Source organism: Buteo buteo, chromosome 12, assembly GCF_964188355.1.
Source record: "Buteo buteo chromosome 12, bButBut1.hap1.1, whole genome shotgun sequence".
NCBI lineage: Eukaryota > Metazoa > Chordata > Aves > Accipitriformes > Accipitridae > Buteo > Buteo buteo.
Window position 1 is genome coordinate 35,395,754 of NC_134182.1, and position 20,057 is coordinate 35,415,810.

Genomic DNA, 20,057 nt, shown 5'->3' on the forward strand with positions numbered 1-20,057 from the left:
CATTGTAAGCCTTCAAAGATCAAACTTCTTCCACTCCCTTACTTACTGACACTCACTATATATTTCTGTATTTTACTCTACATTGACTAGCTCCTTTACCAAAATCTTTAAAATGAGGGGCTTCATTTGCCACCACCTGCAACGTGACCATACTCCTGATCTAAAGTCCTAATCCACACCTTACCCCAAGCCCTTTCCCTTTGTTTAGTCATAGGACTGGTCCATGGAACAAAGTTTTGGGAGTAAAATCTTGCCACCAACACAACTACACAGCTGAGTGTGCTTGGCTACCTTTGCTAATGCAGTGTTGTCCTTTCACAGCCGCAGACTGTATTGGCAAATGATGGCTGGTTATGCACGCAACTGCTCAGTGTGCTGCTGTCTGGTGGCCTATCTTGTGGACATTTTTCACAGTCTGCTGTGAAACCGTTGCTGTGGATTAAGACATCATTGTGACTACAAAGAAATTTTGATAGGTGGGACTTCACTGCTACAACTGCCCAGGGCTTAATTAGCCAAACTTAAAAAATCAGTTTTGTTTTCTCCCCAGAGTCAGAGTAGATGATCAAGATCTATTTAATTGTCCTAATGTATGGCCATTCACTCTCTTAAGCTGTTTTGAGTACAGACTTTTTAAGGGCCTGATCTATTTCCCACTGAAACCAACAGAAAGACCAGTGAACTTCAGCAGAATTAGATGAGGCAAAATTTAGTATGACTGAAGCTCTGCAGCTCCCAGAAACACCATTGACAACTGTTACTAATGTCATGTCTAGTATATAAGCTCTTCAAATAAAACTGTCACTGAACCAAGTTGGTTAGTATAGAGAATTCCAGGAAAATTAATACTATTTGCCAGTGCAATATAGGTTTTGTTGTTGGGGTTTTTTTTCTCCTAGGGTTTCTTTGTATTGCAAAGCAGCTGCACAATAAGATTGTTGACACTACCGTTCACCTTTTGAAGTGATATGGTCCAAGGTAAACAGTTCTGGCTAAGGAATTTTCCAGGTGTTAAGTCCACAGGTTGAGGAAGAAACGAAGAACTGGTCTGCCTCTATTTCACTACAATCCCAAACCATGAATCAATGTAGCAGTATCTCAGATGACCTACGAAAGGAACTGCCAACCTGCAACCTGTGATCAGGTATGTTCAGGATACTAGGAAGTGATTTGTAATTAACCTGCAATAGAGTATCCACTTCCAGAACACCTATTTCTTTCAGAATGAAAAACTGCCATACACGGCTTGAAAGTTGCTACCTTCGGCGTAAGAACATCAACCCCACGCTGTAGTTTAGAAGAACACATACAGTGAAATTAGACAATCCTTGTTTGGTGCACACAACTTGAATAAAGATGGTCTTCTGAGCTATTCAAGAACTGACTACAAATAAAGGTTTTAAAGAAAATAACATTATGTACGTGTAATCTACATTTTCTTGTATCAGCACTATGTCAGAGCAAATTGAATATAAACAGGCAAACAGTTTCTGTGAGAGTAACTTGGCCATTTTTAAAGGTGTACTTAACTTGAAGAATGCTGTTTAAAAGAAAATGCATGCTCTGTAATAAGCCAAAACGGGATCTCAGCGCTTCAGCCAGCATTGGACTCTGCAGGCACTTTCCTGATGAAATAAGCATTCACTGACATTCCAGCCTCAGGAACTGATCCACAGCCATTTTAAAACAAAAGGTACCTATTTTGTTTGGCACAAGGTGCTGTGCCAAAATAAACTTCCTGCAGAACCACTAAGCTTTCAGCCTCCTATAATTGAAAAATATTACTTGCCATTGTTGCTAGACCAACGTATGCCTCTGTTGTGTTGAAGCCTCAGTGTACAAATACAACATACAATTGTATAATTTTGTTAAAAAGTAAATAACACTGATAAGATTGAGGGATGGTTTTTCAAAAGCGTATTGGCATAGCTCTGTTTTTGTTAAATTCAGTAGTAAAGCTCTCATTGACTTTAGTAGGAACTTATGGTACTTCAGTCCTAGCATAGAAATATTTTCTGCCAAGATGTATTTCTGTATCCTATACACAGAAAGTAAATAGAAAACTATTGCTAAGTAGGAAATGATACTTAGGTATGCGTTAACTGCCCTTGCTAAAACCAATACATAATTTCGTATTTGGCAAGGAACTGAATGCCTCTTCTTTTAAATCTATCAGGGGAATATATAGCAGCCTAGCTGAATGTAACACACCTTTTTAGTTAACGTGCATGTGCTTCCTACTAGTGCTGGTGTGACACTAGACACACTGATTAGATTCCTAAACCAATTAACTAAATCTCCCCATAAATTTTGTTTGGAGGTAACACACAACCACCTTTACACATCTGGTATTTACTGTCCCTGTGTGTTGTTTCTGCACTTGTAACACTTATAACAGTGAACGTCAAAGGAAGTAATCCCCAAATAAAGGTGAAGGGGCAGAGAATATATGTGTGACATCAATATTAATGTTAAGAATATATTAAAAATTCACACTTATACAGCACTTTTGGCTAAAGAACTTCTATTATTGAGACTACTGGTGCATGAGTGTTACAAGTAAAAACTAAAATACAAGAAAGAACTGAACAATTTGACCAAAGTCATAGAGGAAGCAATAGATAGGAACCGGACACCATCTTGACTTTTAACCCCTGGACAATGATAATGTCAATCAAGAATACACTTGAAAAGAAAGCGAACAAATCAGTTCTTGGTTAGCCTGGCTTTTTCTGATATCTTCAAGATGAACATTTCTACTACAGTAATTTGAAAAATTCCAGTACATCCTACAAAGCACTGCAACCATATGCCTAAAGGCTTGTTTTACCTTTTTTTTCTCCATTCACCTATAAATGTCTCATTAGGTCATTTCAGGAAACACTTTTGCTTCTCCGAAGTTACACATAGCCATCTGCTTCTCCAGGGACAGCCTGGACAGATGCGCAGCTTGCATTCCTGCTCAGGCGTGACAGGGGCACGCAGGTAGGTGCAGGCAGCCCCGCGCAGATGCCGGGCAGGTGCCACGGCTTCCTGATGGCACACTCCCTCCCCTCCCTGGCTCCAGCCCCTGCACATCACCTGCCCTGTGGGGACACAGGTCAGCCCTTAAAGGCAAGGGAGAGCAACCCCACCTACACCACGCAAACAACCCCCTCCAACCCGCACGTACTGCTGGTTCCTTCTAACCTACAATATGCAAGGAAGTGAAAACTAGTTATCTGATGAGTAAACGTACACTTTGACCAACACTAACTCAGCAGGAAAATGTCAGCTGATACCAGAAATTATTATTTTCCCTCTCTGTAATAAGTTACCTCCGACTTTTTCAAAGCTATCAGTTTGCTTAATATTTTGGGAGAGCTTTATTACCTTCACTATCAATAACTACATTTCACTTTCTGCAATATTATTAGGCATGGATTAAAAATTAACAGTAATTTTGTTATCTGAAATTGCAGAGTGTCTTTTACCTTGAGAACATCCTGAATAATTCTTCATGCTATATAAAGTCTAAAAGCAATTTATAACTGAAACATTGCTGCTATTTCTTTGCTGTTGAAACCTTCCTAATAATGAGCTACAGGGCAGTAAAGGGGAAAACACAGAAAAGCAGAGCAAACTTATACAATTATGGAGAAAAATGCATGATCGTCTTCCACAAAGGAATACAAATCCTCTCTTTTAAGGCCCTTGCTTGAAATCTTACTCAAGATTTTCTCCACAAGCAAACTGAATCCAACTAAATGAATGCGTTTTTCTCGGAAGGTGGAAGAGCTGATCTAGTCACACTGGGGTTTGTATTTGTGCCAGTGACACATAACAGAATTCACACAGTTATGTGAATTCTGATACTACAGCTTATGTCAAATGTAAAAAATGTTCAGGGAAATAGACTCTAATAATACTAATAAATATACCATGTTTGGTAAAGAAGAAAATGGGGGAGAGCAGGGCAGAACAGCAATCTTGTCTGGAAGTTGGTATGTTAGCCTAAGAAATTTTTTTATGTGTTTATGAACCAACAGCAGCAAAGAAAGGTAGAGTCGGTTGACTATGCAACAGGACCAAGAAAACTTGCATTTCTTCAGATCTTCAAAAGATGCTTATGAAAACAGTAACAGATTTCGAGATGGGACTTTCAAAAAATGCTGAAAGCAGTGAGTAACTTCAGCTCCTGAGATATAACTGTATTTGCACTAATGCTTGATCTGTGCAAGTGCAATACTTCACTCTCAGGGGAGCCATACCCACCACTTCAAAGTCATTACAGAAAATAAATAGGTTCTGCAGTACAAAAGCAGCACAGTGAACTAGGCATGCAGGCCCAAGAGGCCAAAACACACTTATTAAGAGAAAAACAGAGTCTAGACGCCTGATTTAATATAAGCAGGCTCATTTAACGCAACTTTCTCTTGATTAATCATTTAATTCTTTTTTTTAAAATATTTAAAATAACTAATTTCACTACTTGCAGACTTGAACTGTTTCTATTTGGACTAGTTCATTTAAGACTATCTTGAGGACATGAGAAGAAAGTTGTATTTCTGAGGTTGAACAGGGACTGAACCAATCTCAGCTTGAAATCACATCCCACACTGCTGCACTTTTGTTCCAGATTAGCCCAGAACACTGAGAAAACCTAAAGACTGCAGATGAGAGAATGGGCTGAGAATCAATGCCAAGATCAGTAAACCACCTCAATCCCCACCATTCCCCACCCCCTGCCAGTTACAATCTCATCTACCATTTTAAAAACACTTTTGACAGATGCAAATTTTGTGGGAATATAAACCTCGATTTAGTAAAGCATTTGGGAACGCACTCAAATTCCACTTTAGTTAATACTAGCGTAAATCACAGAAGCAGGTCCTAAGTATGTAAGAGAGGTTTATCTGTGAGATCTTTACAATATTCTTACTTGTATTTTATGTTTCACTCAATCCAATTAGACCTCAAGCAAGTATTTATTAGGAAACAGTCACACAGGCACAATAAACGCGCTCCCTGGGGGAGAAAAGATTTTTTTAAAAACTATTTTGAAAAGTATAGATAGCTCACAAAGGCTGTTTGGAGTCTGTCTGAAAAGTATCACATCTAATGGTGTTGACAAATGTAGCTTGGCTTGCCAAATAGGTCAGAAGATTGAAATTCTGGAATGTTCAGAATCTGGGTATTATTTATGCTTTTCTGTCTGCATGGCAAGGGAGAAAGAATACAGAGTTTAAAAATACAGAATGGATTTAGCAACATCCTTCTGAAATTTGAGGGACCCTAACCAAGATACCTACACACTACTCTAAAACATACTGCTTTTTTGCATGAATGTGGCTAAGTATGCCTCAGGAAAACATTCAGAGAAAAGTATCTTGTGTAGTATTGGTATAATACTATTACCAAACTGATTTTGCTTCCATGACACTGTACAACGGAAATTATTTGAAGGTTCCATGCAACTACAATTCTTGCTAAAGCTATTTCTGCCTGTCAAACTAGTTAACTAGCTTGCTGAGTATTTTACTATTCCAAAAGCTAATTAAGTAATACTTAAGTAATACTTAATATGTATTTTGTGAAAGTTCATTTGCAATCAAATTGCAAAGACTCTCTGGAGCTTATAATTTAAAATCTAAAAAGACTACACTCATTTCATATCAGTAGTACTTTTTAAATAACTGAAAGCACTTGAAAAATTGAAGGAATACACTTCAGTGCTTGACTTTCTTATACCACATACACAGCCAAACTGTTCCTTTTACAAGTGGCACAAAAGATGTAATTACTCCAAAGCACATATTCTGGCATAACTGGCTATTTTATGGCAAAGCTATTGTTGTTTAACCTGGCAGGTAGCTAAACACCACACAGCCATTTGCTCATTCCCACCCCAGCAGGATGGGGGAGAGAATCAGAAAAAAGGTAAAACTCATGGGTTGAAATAAAGACGGTGTAACAGGACAGAAAAGGAAGGGGAAAATAATAATAATAATGGTAAAAGAATATACAAAACAAGTGATGCACAATGCAATTGCTCACCACCTGCTGACCAATGATGCCCAGCCAGTCCCCAAGCAGTGGGTCGCCACCCCTCAGCCAACTCCTCCCAGATTTATTATTCAGCGTGATATCATACGGTCTGGAATATCCCTTTGGTCAGTTGGGGTCAGCTGTCCCAGCTATGCCCCCTTCCCAGCTTCTTGTGCACCCCCAGGCTCCTCGCTGGCTGGGCGGTGTGAGAAGCTGAAAAGCACTGCTCAGCAACAACTAAAACATCAGTGTGTTATCAACATTATTCTCATCCTAAATCCAAAACACAGCACTAGGCCAGCTACTAGGAAGAAAATTAACTCTATCCCAGCCAAAACCAGGACAGCTATAAAGAGGTTGTAAATGCCATAAATTCCAGTAGTGATGTGTATGTCCACCTGTGCATCTGCTACTAACTTGGAGTTTGTATTTTCTGACATACATTTCACTTTTAAAAGCATTTAACAGGACCCAGATTTCATCTACCGATTTCCAGGTGTATTTTCTTTTTAACCAAATTTTCCCATCTCATCTTTGGCCACATCCTTCAGAAAAAATATGATTCACAACTTTACACCTCCAATACAAATTTTTTACATATTCACATATTTAGAGAAATCTTAGAAAAAATGTATTTGTATTTCTAAGTCCTTATGGCCTCTCCCGTTTGGGCAGTATTTTACATGCATTACAGGTGAACAATGATCTATAATTGCACTTGTAAACAACGAGGGCAAGCACAATATAAGAAACAAGACTGCAAGCATGACTGCTGGTGCCTCTTTTTCTCTACAATGGCCTCAAAGTTAGACTGATGGCTCTCTGGGCTTTTTGCCAAAACCGCACACCAGATTAAAATAGAAAGAAGGGGAATAGGCAACCTGGGGTCCAAAATTTAATTCTGACCTTATGTATAAGCTCTATGGGAGGCTTGGGCAAAGCAGAATGTTAATCTGCCGTATAAGGGGGGGCACAAGGAAACTAGAAAAAAAAAAACTTACAAGAAAAAGAATGTATAAAATCTCTTCTCTATCGTGTGCACATTTTGGCATTTTGAAACCATCGATCTTGAAAAATAATCAAATCTTCTTGTATAAACATTGTGTTATTCCCAGAAAGTAATACTTAGTGTGCATTTTAGTTACATGTCTACAGCCCACTTTCTTTCAGCATGAGATAAACTGTATTTTTTATGGCTTTAACCCACTTTATTCAAACCATGGACATTTCTGTTTCATAAATTTGCGGGTTTATGGATCTCATTAACTATGAAATATGGATAGCATATCAGAAAGCAGATTTGAAAGTGAAGTCTGAAACGTTCGTTTCATCCTATCAGAAGAACAGGCTCTATTTACATTTTCTTTCATACTTCACAGTGGAAGTTAAGTTTTCTTCTGCTAAAACATATTTGCTAAGGGACTCCTTTGCAGAAACAGAGCAATTTTTTTTGATCAAATCAGTGTTCTTCACAGAACTGTTTACAAGCAGTAAACATTTTTTCCACATTTAAAATAATAATACAGTGTTAAGTCCAAAATTGCAAGTGACCAAACATTTTCATAAAATTTTGCAGACACTGACTACGTTTAACACAACTTCCTTGAAAGCTCTGTTATTAAGTTGTTTCTAGCGATCATGTTTAACTTCTCAGTGGAGAAGAAAAAGTATGGTAAACAGATTAAACTCTATTCCTCTGTTTTCCTACTATAAAACTCATAAATTAATTAGCTATGTACTAGTGTAATTCACTGCACTTGGATCCTTTGATTTTAAACACAAATACCTAGAAAATTAAGCTGTTAAATACCTATTGATACCTAATTTACTAATTAAGATAACAATATAGCTTAATTTTGTAAAACTAGTAAATCAACATAGTAATGAGTAAAAACAGTTTAAGCTATTCTGAGATAGACTCTTGAAAATGAGATGTTTGAATTACAATGCTCAGAAAGCTTGCTTTATTGATAATTATTTTTAGGATATTTATATAAGATATTCTACTAGTTTAGTCTCCTGCCCTTCCAAGAGAAAATTCACAGGACATTATTAAGTTCATCTACACACCCTATTTCAGAAGCACACAAACAAGAAACAGACCATTTTTTACTCTTCTTGTGAAGTGAGATTAACCCCATATGAATCTTCACATTGCTCCTGGTGCTACCACAAAATTACAGGTGTCTTATATATGAAGAAAACAATTATTTTTATGGCAATTAATACAACATAACATCTTCTCTTGATACAGCTTGACAAGTCAGAGATACACAACAAACTGAGAAACAGCAACTATTTTCCACTGGGGGATCAGGTCATCAAAACACAGGAAGGGACGTTAATTTGACAGCAACGGGGGAAAGCTCTGAAACTGTTATTCACCTATTCACAAACTTAGAAGGGAAAGGGGCCAAAATCTTTCCTCACTACTCTCGTCAGAGGGATTTATTCTAGCTCCAACTACTACCAAAGGCACTACCGTGAATTTCAGTAGAATAAGACAAGGAAGTGCTCTACAAAATAGCCTGATACAAAAATTTCAACTGTGTTATATCAATCTTTTGTTGTTTTTTAGCACAGCAGAAGGCATTCTGCATCAGTGCATGAAGTGCTGTAACAGTGCAAGAGTGATGTAACTTTGGAAAGTACTTGCCAATAGCATGCATAAGTCAATTCCAACAACATACTGTCCACTTCATAGCGATCTACCATACAGTGAGACCAGCTTCAAGTTTCATGTACTTTTATGTCAACAACAGAAAAGCAGACAGTATCTGATCTGCCATAAGCTTTGTGGGAAACTTACAAAATTTTGTGAACAACTTTGAATTAGTGGAATGACTGCTAAGTAGTGTATATTGATTAATATTACATGTTTGGATGCAACACTCAGACTTAAAATTTCACAGAACCACAACACAAATCACACAAAAACATCCAATTCAAACAGAATAAAATTCCAAGCACTTCAGAAACTTACATAATAATACCTGTAAGTGCACCTATAAACAAATTGTTTCAACACTTCCCACTTATGCTTGGCTTCCTTTATGCTTTTACTGAATGACTGCCACAACAGACTTGATAAAATAGTGATACTCTCAATGTTAAGTGCAACACTATGTGCAATCGCACCTTCGACAGAAATAAATCCTACATTTTTGCTGTTTTCCATATTGCCTTCATCTCATTGCCTCCTTTTTGTGACACAGATCTAACACTTGATCAGCTGCAGAACAAATTTGTGCTGAATTCAGAAAAAAACTGACAGGAGGCTGGGCTCTATCTGTTAAAATGAATCAAAATGAAACTGGAATCACACTGGTTTTGTTATTTTGGTCCCCGTGCACTAGAAATGGATGGATAGTAACAGGAGCAGTCGGTCTACCTTGCTGTCAGCAAAAAGTACTTTTAAAACTCTAACATGGACTGTTTAAAGTAACAGAGAGTTTATTGAAAATATAAGCAAGATTTTCAGAGGGAAGATACGTTAAGGTTCCAAACATTTCTAACCTTTTCCCCCTTACTTTTAAGTAAACCCACAACTCAAATAGCCATCGACATTTGCAGTCTGTGCTGTACACTGTTAATACTTTGAATACAATCTCAAGCTATGAGACTGAAAGTACTCTTGTATAATTAGATATGCAAGAAGAACTATTTAGATCGTTCTACTGCAATAACAATGTAGGATCCTGCTTTTCCACATGTAGATTCAAGAAGACAGGAAAGGAAAAAAAAAGTTGCACAGAGTATATAAAAATTTTAAAAAGAACTCCTGAATAATTACCGAATAGTGTGATCCAAAAAGTCTACACTACAGTGGGCCACATTATGTAACAAGACATTTTTTCTGGTTAGGTTTATGTTATGTTTATGTTCTCCCACAAGTAGTAATACTAAACTTTATTTAATGTAGTGATTTTCATTCAGTTTATGTCCCAATACACCATCCTCCTCAGGAAAAGAGAATAAAACAGTGTTGCAAGACAGGATTCACCATTACAAATTTTCCATCAGCTGGAAGTCTGGAAGCCAAGTCAGGAAGAAATCTGAGACTAATTTGCTCACCCTAGGACTGCAACCACTAGAAAATGTCCTTTTTTTTTTTTTTTTTTTAAGTGATTAACAAATGTAAGTATTCACATGAACTGTAGCACATTAAAAGCCTATATAGTTACCAAGATCTTCAGTTTCCATATTTGAAAAAAATTAATGTAGAAGAATTTTACCCCAAAATATTTATCCCAAAGCTATCATGAACATTTTATGTTACTAAGTTATTCCAGTCCATACCTGCAAACCTGCCAGTTGAGCAGCTGACTTCCCCTTGAGGCAGAGAATGAGTGCCACAAACGCATTTAAGTCCTCCAGAGAGAGGCTACTGACCTAAAGCAGATGAAAAAATAACATATTATTTGAAGGCTCTGAAGAGGAACTTTCTGAAAATTTACTCTTCTTGCTCAAGCACATCAAACTTAAATCAATGACCTCCTGAAGTTATGACCACCATGAATGCATCATCTAGAAAAAGACACTTCAAGGGAACAAAATACTTTCACAACTTGAATGAAGTGCATACCCCAATACCCGTGTACAGTGTATATACATGGATTTCCACATACCAAACAAAATGCCCACCCTTCATGTATTCCTTTCTCCTCTTCCCCTGGAGATTTTTAATAACAGGAACTTTCATCTCCATAACACTAAGCATAGTAAAAACAAATGAGATTTAAAAAAATATATAAATTGCTTTATAATCAAGATCCAGAATAAAAACCACCTCGATGAGCCACAGATGTGATGAGCATTAGGATTTCTTTCAAATGCTTACATGGTTATCTGCTAAAAACTTTAAAAACCATCTAAAATATTTCAATTACCTATTTTAAGCTAAATTTCAGGATTTAACAAAACATATTTGGATTCTTTTAGGTTTTTAGGCTACATACTGAAGTGGGGAGAACTCAAAACTATAAGAAAACTAAAACTGAAACGTTCAAGTGGGAAAACATAAAGAAAACCTCTAAATTCATGTAACAGTACACTCCAGTACTTCTACCAGAAAAGGGAGAATGGAGGCATTTACTGTTGTGAAAAAGTATTCTGAGATTCTACAGAGGCACATCGTCACCTCAGGAGAGAGACAGCAGGACAGTGCTAAGATCTGATAATGGCCCTACTTTACCCTGTATTTCAAGTCAGGTGTCACCTTTGTGTAGATGGCAACAAGAGAGGTTTACTAAACCTGCACATTTTACACACTGCAGTAACAGAAAAAGTGACATCCATCTAGGAAACAACTCTTAATACTTGCACAATTTTGTCCTAAGAAAAGTAAGTCAAAGGTTGCTTGCAAGTACAACAGCAAGGAAATGCCCCTAACAGAGCAGATGAGCCAAAATGTTTACTAGTATCAAAACACTTCTTTACAGAAATATTTTATTCAGTAACCGAACTTGGTAAGTTATCACACTTCCATTGTCAGATTTCTTCCAAAATTATAACAGCTTGAAAGAGAAATTTCCCCTTTTTCTGGAGGCTCCACAGTTTGATATTTGAACTCATTCACTCCTTTCCCCTACTTTAAAGACAGGCCTATTATTTTGTAATTTTTTCACTATTTTGTTCTTAATTTGGAGGATATTTGAAAAGTACCCTCACTGAAAAGATTTCTTGTCAAATCAACACTTTCTTTACATAGTTAAGATTTGCTTATTGGAATTTTTTTCTCACTTTAAAAAAAACAATGTGTCTGAAATTTTCATTAAATACTTGCACATAAAATTTGAGGAAGCCAGGTGGGTTGGTCAGTATGTTGGTTCCTGCAAAAACCTAAGCATTAGGTTAGATTAAATGATAAGTAATGAAATTTTTAAGAAGCTTATTTCTCCCTCACATGAGCTGAAGGAAATGATGTTAGCCTGCTTCAAGGCAACCTACAATTGCTCAAGTTAAAAAACCTTTGGGGTAACAATCCACTTTCCCTCTCTAATACAAATGTAGGACTGAAGTGTAAAGACAAGAATTAGGCCACAGTTAGACCGACATTGTTTTCTCAGCCATTAAACAAATGGAAGCAGTATGGCCAGCTCAAAGCATGGCTGCTGACACTCTTGCTCTCATGCTTTCCTCTCAAACACCCCAAGAAAACAAATGGACAATATCAGAGAACTAACGAAAGTTTAAAACAACTCACCAATGAAAAACATTTCAATCCAAATCAGTTCCCTAGTCTGGTTCACAGGGTAGGTTGTGTCAGTGCAACTCAGAGGGCAGAAGAGAATCAGAAAATGGGACAGGTGTTGAGAAACTGGCACTGCCATGAAAAACCTTCCATCAAACTAAGCCTTTGCATGATCTCTCCGCTATTATTCTTGTTGAAAACATGAGCTGCAAAACTATTTTCATCTCTGTTTTTAATGTTAGACATTAGATAATAAGTTCTGAAAACCATATTCCTAACAAGCAATTTTTTTCCATTTTATTAATATGCTGTGATGAAGGCTCAGTAAATCCACATTTCTGTAGGTGTTCTGTCCTGTTACTCCTCTTCTTAATCCCTCTAAAGAAACCCTCCTCAAATAATTTAGTAATCATGCTACAAAAGGGTGTACAGGATAGCACAAAAAATAAACGAAACAGTGAAAATAGATAAATAAATGGAACTGTCATTTCGTATCCAAATATGAAAAAAACTTAAAGCATGTTAAAAACTAAGTACATGATACGTATCTTGCTGAATTGAAACCGCAAGGCATGAAATTATGTTTAATGATTTCATCTTCAAAAATCTTTCCATTTATATTCTGCTATAGAAAAATTAAAGAAAAAAAAAGAGCTATATGGATCATTTGTATTATTCCCACATGTACCTCCTCAATGTATCATCTAAGTCTGAGCAAACACATATGAAGGAAAAAGAAAGGAAAAGTCAGGGAGAACTTGTTTTCATGTATCACACCCCATTATAAATCTGTTATTAAGGAAAGTGAAGTCTGACAAAGCAAAATAAAAGAAAAAACACAGCTCAGTCTAAGTAAAATTGCAACAGAGCTTATCAGATTAGATATTATAATTTTCTCATCCTCAAGACAGGAAAATCTGCTTGTGAGATCAGCATTTGAAAGGTAGCAAGTACAGACAATATATTAAATACCTAAGATAAATGTAAATAATGAAGCAATATTGTATTTAATCTTGTGTTCCTTTTTATTACAGTTAAGGTAGTCTGCAGGCTGCCAAATGTTTGGAATTATAACAGAACTGCTACCTAATGATGCCCTATTACTCAGAACTTAATGAGAAGAGCCATATCCTCAATTTTGGCTTGAAACCGAGTAGATTGACAAGATGGTGTGAAAAAGTAGTGAGAGCTGACTAAATATTTATATTGTCTGTTTGCACAGCCTGCATAGTCACCTGAGGGAATATCTTCTTTTGACGACACAAAGGAAACACAAAAGGAGCAGCTTTAATTTGCAAACAGGTCCCAAAAAGTGGGGGAAATCCCTCAGTTTATACTCTCTCTGTTAAACTGCCCAAGGGGCTTTGTCACGGGCATGTGAGAGTTATGATTAACAACTGAAAAAACCCAAGTGTTTCTTGAACAGGATGATGCATGTTAAATGGAGTAATTAAAAATACTGTAATGCAGTACTATTATATTTGATCAACTATGCCTACAGTAAAGATTAGGAGAAAAATCCAGCACAGTGTAGCAAGAAACAGTTTATTAGTCAATCACATCTATCAGGGCTGACAGCTGAAGAAAAAGCAACTGTCCCCGTTACCTGCATCATAAGATAGGCCAGCAAGCAGCAGAATGCTGCAACAGGTGCTTCTAGAGCTTGGAGCTCTTCCATCCCGTCCTGAAGGTGAAAGCATGCCAGAAATGTACTATACCGTTGCTTTTCCACATCAGGTCCTTTGGCAAACCACAGTGTTTTCAAATTAGGTGTTCCACCTACAAAAGAAACCCATTCTTTTATCTTGGCAGCAGCAAGATAAAACATGCCTACCTCATTACAGTCTGAAAGGAAACAACTGATCTGTTCTTGGCACTTGCAAGGACCACAGAGTTGAAAATAAAATATATTTGACAAAACTTGGCATTTAAAAAAAAAAATTAACAAAAAAATTATGGCCTGTAATTTAAACAAATTGTATTGAATACAGGCATGTTTAAGCAGAGTGGACTGAATTCAGTTGTTACAACAATATAGACAACTCTGAGACAGCAGGCTTTTACCCTTTGCAAGAACAAAGTTTGCCTACAAGTGTGTCCTCTCCCTTGGGGATCCACAGCATTAAATGTGGTTAACTTCATCATAAAATAGTGATTCAGCAGAAAACAACCATGTCTGTTTCTTCTCTCTCTCTCTCTCTCTCTCTCTCCCCTAGAGCTAGCGTATCAGATCCCTCATAATCACCTGTTTTAATGAACAAACTGGTCACCTATGCCATTTGCTGGCTAACACGCATGCTCCACAAAACACTGCTGGTATGACTCCTCTGCAGCAGGTTCCATTTGGGAGCAAAAAACATGGCTATCTGGTATTTTGCACTCCCTAGGCTACTTTATGAAACGCTGTTGCAAACACACACAAAAGAACTGTCATCAGTTATGTATAAACTATCTTTCCAGACTTTCTATAGTATCATTCACCCTGGTCTCTAAACCCTTAATATTTACCCTGTGTTGCCATCTCCCAACTTGTGACACTTGTGAACTAATGTAAAATTTGCTCCTCACTTAAATTACATTTAATCCATTATCAAAATAAACACTAATGCATGTGAAATAAAAGAACAGCTAACTGGTTATGCCTAAGAATCCCAATTAAAGACAGAATCCTCCCATAAAGTACTGCTGCTTCTGTAGTTAAATAAAATGAGGTGTGAATTTTAAATGTGGACTAATTAAGCTACATTTGGTAACACTTTTTCCTTTTTTGTGTGACATGCAGCAGCTGTAGTCCAGTTAGGAACACTTGGTGATAATAAATGGTTAAAGTGACAAGGTGCTGAAATCTACATAGACGATGTTTATTTAGCCAAGAAAGCCCATTAACCAAATGGTACTAATTCTCTGGAGATCGGGGAAACTAGAAGGTAAGTCAGTATTTTCTTTCTTCATCTCCCTGATAGATGTTTCTTTTACTATTTTTAAGACTAACTCTCCCGTCAAAAGTTTTAACCATGTAAAGAACTACCATCATACAATCTGTAAATTTCTAACCTTATTTTGTAGGGAAATATATATATTAAGAAAAAATACCAGTTGCTTGATTGGAGTTAGAAATGCAGGTTAGTGATAACACAAATACTGGCACTGAGTGGGCCAGTACAGACAGCACAGTAAGACTCAGATTACTGGTTTTGATACTGGTAATTGCTGCCTTAAGGAAAAAAAAAAAGAACAGCAGAAACTGACTTCCAGGAAGAAAAGCAAATATAACATGCATAAGAACAAAACAAAGCCAACTTTTCCTACCAAGGCTAAGCAATTTTAATGTGCAAAACAATTTTTACATGAGTAAACTCAGAGTTTTGATGGTTTCTGCTTTCCAGAAGGTTCCCAATCAGCTGCATATGAAGAAATACACCAATAATCAGTTAAAGGAAAGTACTCTTTCCATCTCTACAGTTATTTTTTTAAATGAATTGCATCCAGGGGTATACCTAATAATAGAAATTTTTCTTTCTTCAGAGTAAACCCATGAACTACATCAATAATCAAGATTACATATCTATATTGAGAGTGCTCAACAAAAAATTCAAGACATCTTTTCCATAAACAGTTTCTTACACTTTCAGAAACAACATCTACTTGCGCCTGGGAAAAAGAGGTACTCATGAATTATGAGTTATTTACTCTGGGAAAGAAAAATTGACGCTATCTCCTTTTGGAACATACCAACCAAAAGCCTTATTTTTCTGAAAGGATCTCTTCTACAAGTAATTAAATTCCATGTAATACCCATTATATTAACCCTTAAATGAAAGATAAGTAAAACAAACACACTGAAGTTTATTGACTCTCCTATCATGCATACAGTCAGCAACAGACCTAAGATTCATATACAGTAGACCCGCAAAACTGTTCTCTGCTCTAGTTACTTCCTCACTACATACTTTACAGCAAGAGAAATTTACTTGGATAGGGAGGAGAAATGTTTTAATTTCTAAACACATATAAATATTTACTAAATTAACCTTAAAAACCCCCAAAACTGAGTAACAAAAGTGAAACAGAACAAAATATACTTAGATATATGTAATTGATACATCTTTACTGCAAAGATTAGTCATGAGAAAATTGTCTGTCTTACTGGGGTCGCAGGAACCACAAGTTCCTATGAATACTCATAGAGAGATACTCAAACAGTGCATATGCTTATGGTTATTCTCAACATGCACAAAACTGTGAAAATCATATTCAGTACTATGTAAACTGTAGTCCTTGGGACTTGGAACTCCAAGAAGAGCATCGCAAAGACCTCCATGGAGGTCAAGAGATACTACTTGCCTAAACACAAAAATGGACAACCAACAAATTATGAGAAAAAGCATTGATTAATTTTTTTTTTCCTTTTTCCTTTTCACTCACACATTTAAAGACATTGTCATATAGAAAGCATCACAATAAACAAGAGCACTTCAAGGGAATACATAAATATTTCATTTGTTTGAACTTTAATAGCTGGTTTATGAATATGCAATGCATGCAGAAGTTGTGGAATGCATTAATACTATGGTATTGTTGAACTCAAGGCTTACAGAAAGGTGATCCTCACATTCATATCAACTTAAAACATGTCATCATTATGTATATAGATATAAATGTATAATGTTAACTGCTCATGTATATTTGAAGTAACAACTATTGAAATTTTATTTTATAACACCAATAATAGAACTTTAACACTTCATCGTTTTACATGCTCATGTAAACACAGAGCAATAAAAATCAGTTTGTAAAAACGTACTTGCTAGAAACACTCAATATTAACTTGTCAACAACCATGGCCAATTTTAAAGATGCCATAAACCCAAATGCCAATTAAATTTGACCATTAAAGAAGCATTCCAGAGACAGCATTTTGAACATAAGCGTATTTATGACATATTCCTGTAAGATGTAATCATTAGCGTACTGAAAGTACATCCAAAGTCCTGTGGTATGAAGCTACAATATCCTACACATCTTCAGAAATAAAATGGAAAGCAGAATCCATACATTTCTAGTAAAGACAAAACTTCCTCTCTTCCATGTAAACTGCACACATATCAAGTACATCAGCTATGTTCACAAGACATGGACGTTAAACAGTATTTCCTTGGGTCACAGATCTTCTAACAAAATTAATTTCTCAGAGACGATTTTTATCAATTTAAGTGCTGCTCTGCCAATGTGTGGGAAACATCATGATCACATTCATTCAACTGAAAGGAAACATTCCAGAAGGGAGAAAGAGAGACAGAGAATGAGAGCAAGCGCAGATGCTAATTCAGAAGACTGTCTCTCAAGAAAAATATATATACATAATACACACTGTATTTTAAATATATTTTAAGCTATCATCTTACAGCCTTTAGGATTCAATATTTCATTTTTTTTAAAAAAGCTAACATTCAATCAATCACCTGCAAGCTTTTCAGATACAAGACAGTTCTGCTGTTTTATATACACAAAAAAAAAAAACCAGTGGGAATTTTTTTTTTTTTAAGATCAATGTGAAGTTCAAAATGTTTATGGTTATGCACATTACAGTTCAAAGTTCATATCAAAAAGACTTTCTTCAGACTTTTTAAAATCTAGATCATATTCAACAGTGTCAGGATTTCCCATATATTCTTAGTACACTTCTAAAGTAGTTGTGATAATGAGGTTATAATTTTTTTCCCCAAAAGATAAAACAAAGAACCTTCCCAGATTAATTGCACCTGTGATTTTTGAAATAGTTTCTGGTTAGTTTTCTTCTCTTTTTGAGTAACCTTATCTTGATTGACAGCTTTGAACTCTAACTTCCTATAACAACTTCTTTAAATTTAGCTCTAAATATGATCCCTGTCTGGAAAACGTGATGCGCTGTTGAGAACCTTATTTGGTGAATTAGAAAGTCATGCTGTGGAAAATAAAAGAGGCATGAGTGAATGTAAGGCATACAAATATGGACTGCAAAAATTTTAGAAAAATATTTGTTCGCTGAAGGAATGACAACAGAGCACTAAAAATAAACACTAGAAGTCCTCCTCCCCTTTTTTAATAGTCTGCTTGAACAGCCTTTCATTACTGAGTTAGTAAAGATTATGGCTGAGAAGATGCTGGTTTTATAAACTCCTGTTATGTGGTTGCTATAAACAAACACACACAGTGATTTTAAATCCTATTTATTGTCAACATGAAGGTGGGTTCTATGTGTAGCATGTTTGCAGAGCAGTAGCACCAGAGTACATGACACTAAGTGAATTCCTCTCCAGGAAGGGAGGAAGGTACTACACTATCTGGGAAGGTAAATTTCACAACAATAAATACAGTATATTTGCCATGCAAACTAACATGTAACTACATAGGTATGGTTTCATTGAGTTTTGTTTGCTTGTTTTAGGAATGCATGTTCCCAGCCCATTGTATGCTGAAATAAGAGTTGTACAGGACAGACCCATCAATTTTTACCCTGCATATTCATATCCATTTGGAAAATTTCACAGCAATTGCATGCTATCATCAAGTCAATGAGATAATTACCCTCCTAATATCATATCAGGGGTACTGGACAGCAAAATAACCATGTATCAAATGAAACCTTGTTTGTACTTTGTCTATATAACTAATTTCTTTCCAAACAGTTCCTTTCAAAAGGATTTTGAAAAGGCTAGTATCTAAAGAGCAACTGTTTTTCCTTTGTCCTTGAATTTGAAGACTCATTAAATATACGAGTTGCAAATATGAAGATAAACGTACAATCTTAGGATACCTTAAAATAAAATTTACTATAACCCTAGAAAATTAAAACCAAGTAGGTTCTAAAGCAACCCCTAACCAAAAAAAAAAAAAAAAAAAGTGCATGCATTTCATCTTCTTCTGAATTTGGATTTAGACCATATCCGAACAAGGACTGCTACAGAAAGCTCTGGGTACTGAGGGAAGAAGCGCTGGTAATTACTCTCAAAAAGTTGAATAGATAATTTTTCTTAACAAGATATCAATAGTATTGTATATCAATGGAACTATTTCATTTCATATGAAAGACTAAAAAAACCTCTGAGCTCCTGATCCACATGACAGCAGAAGACGAGAGAGAGAGAGAGAGAGACAGAGAGTGAGTGAGTAAAGATAGAGTGTTTATGACTACAATAGTATGGACAAATGAACAATTAGAACAATTTTCCCTCTGGAATTACAAAACTGATACAATACTGTTTACTTCCTATCCTAAACTTGTATTGCATCATACAATTTAGTGATAAAGAGATGAGTGACATATACAGTGCCCAATCTTTTCACTAAAGTGTATGATACTTCCTCGTAAATGTAACACATTCCTCATAACACTAATTTCACTAAAAGCATTCACGAATGTGTCTTTTACCAAAGGATAGAAGGTAAAACCACACAAAACACTTGATCCTTAAGACAGCAGAAACAGCTTCAGAGAAACAGAGAGCCTAATTATTCTTTTTATTGAAAGCTGGATTCTCTTTTGGGGTTGTCACACAGGTGATCTAAAAATGACCCTTTTTTATATTCTCCACCAGTCTCATTAACACATTCTCTCAAACAGCTTAACAGAAGAATTTTGATATGGCCCTACACACCACTTATCCTGGCCTCAGAGCAGTATTTAGAACCTCTAAGAAATTGTTTGCCTTTTAGAACTGATGTTTGAATTAGCACTGGGTTTAACAAGACATAGTAATAATATGTAGCTCAAAGCTGAATCCTATTATAATTAGAGAGGGTGATTTAAAAGCAATTACAGGCATGCAGCATTTCTGCTTTAGCTCCTTGTTCTCCA

General features: G+C 36.1%; 1 protein-coding gene across 3 annotated transcripts in view; it reads right to left on the bottom strand.

The window, feature by feature from the left end:
• Positions 1–20,057, bottom strand: part of FAM120B (family with sequence similarity 120 member B) — a 55,701-nt gene that overhangs the window by 21,396 nt on the left and 14,248 nt on the right. For all 3 annotated transcript variants that reach the window (XM_075043331.1, XM_075043330.1, XM_075043329.1), the window contains exons 5-6: positions 13,827–13,999; positions 10,327–10,419 (exon numbers count right to left, since the gene is read on the bottom strand). In XM_075043331.1, coding sequence (XP_074899432.1) covers positions 10,327–10,419; positions 13,827–13,999 — 266 coding nt within the window. The remainder of the gene's footprint in view (positions 1–10,326; positions 10,420–13,826; positions 14,000–20,057) is intronic.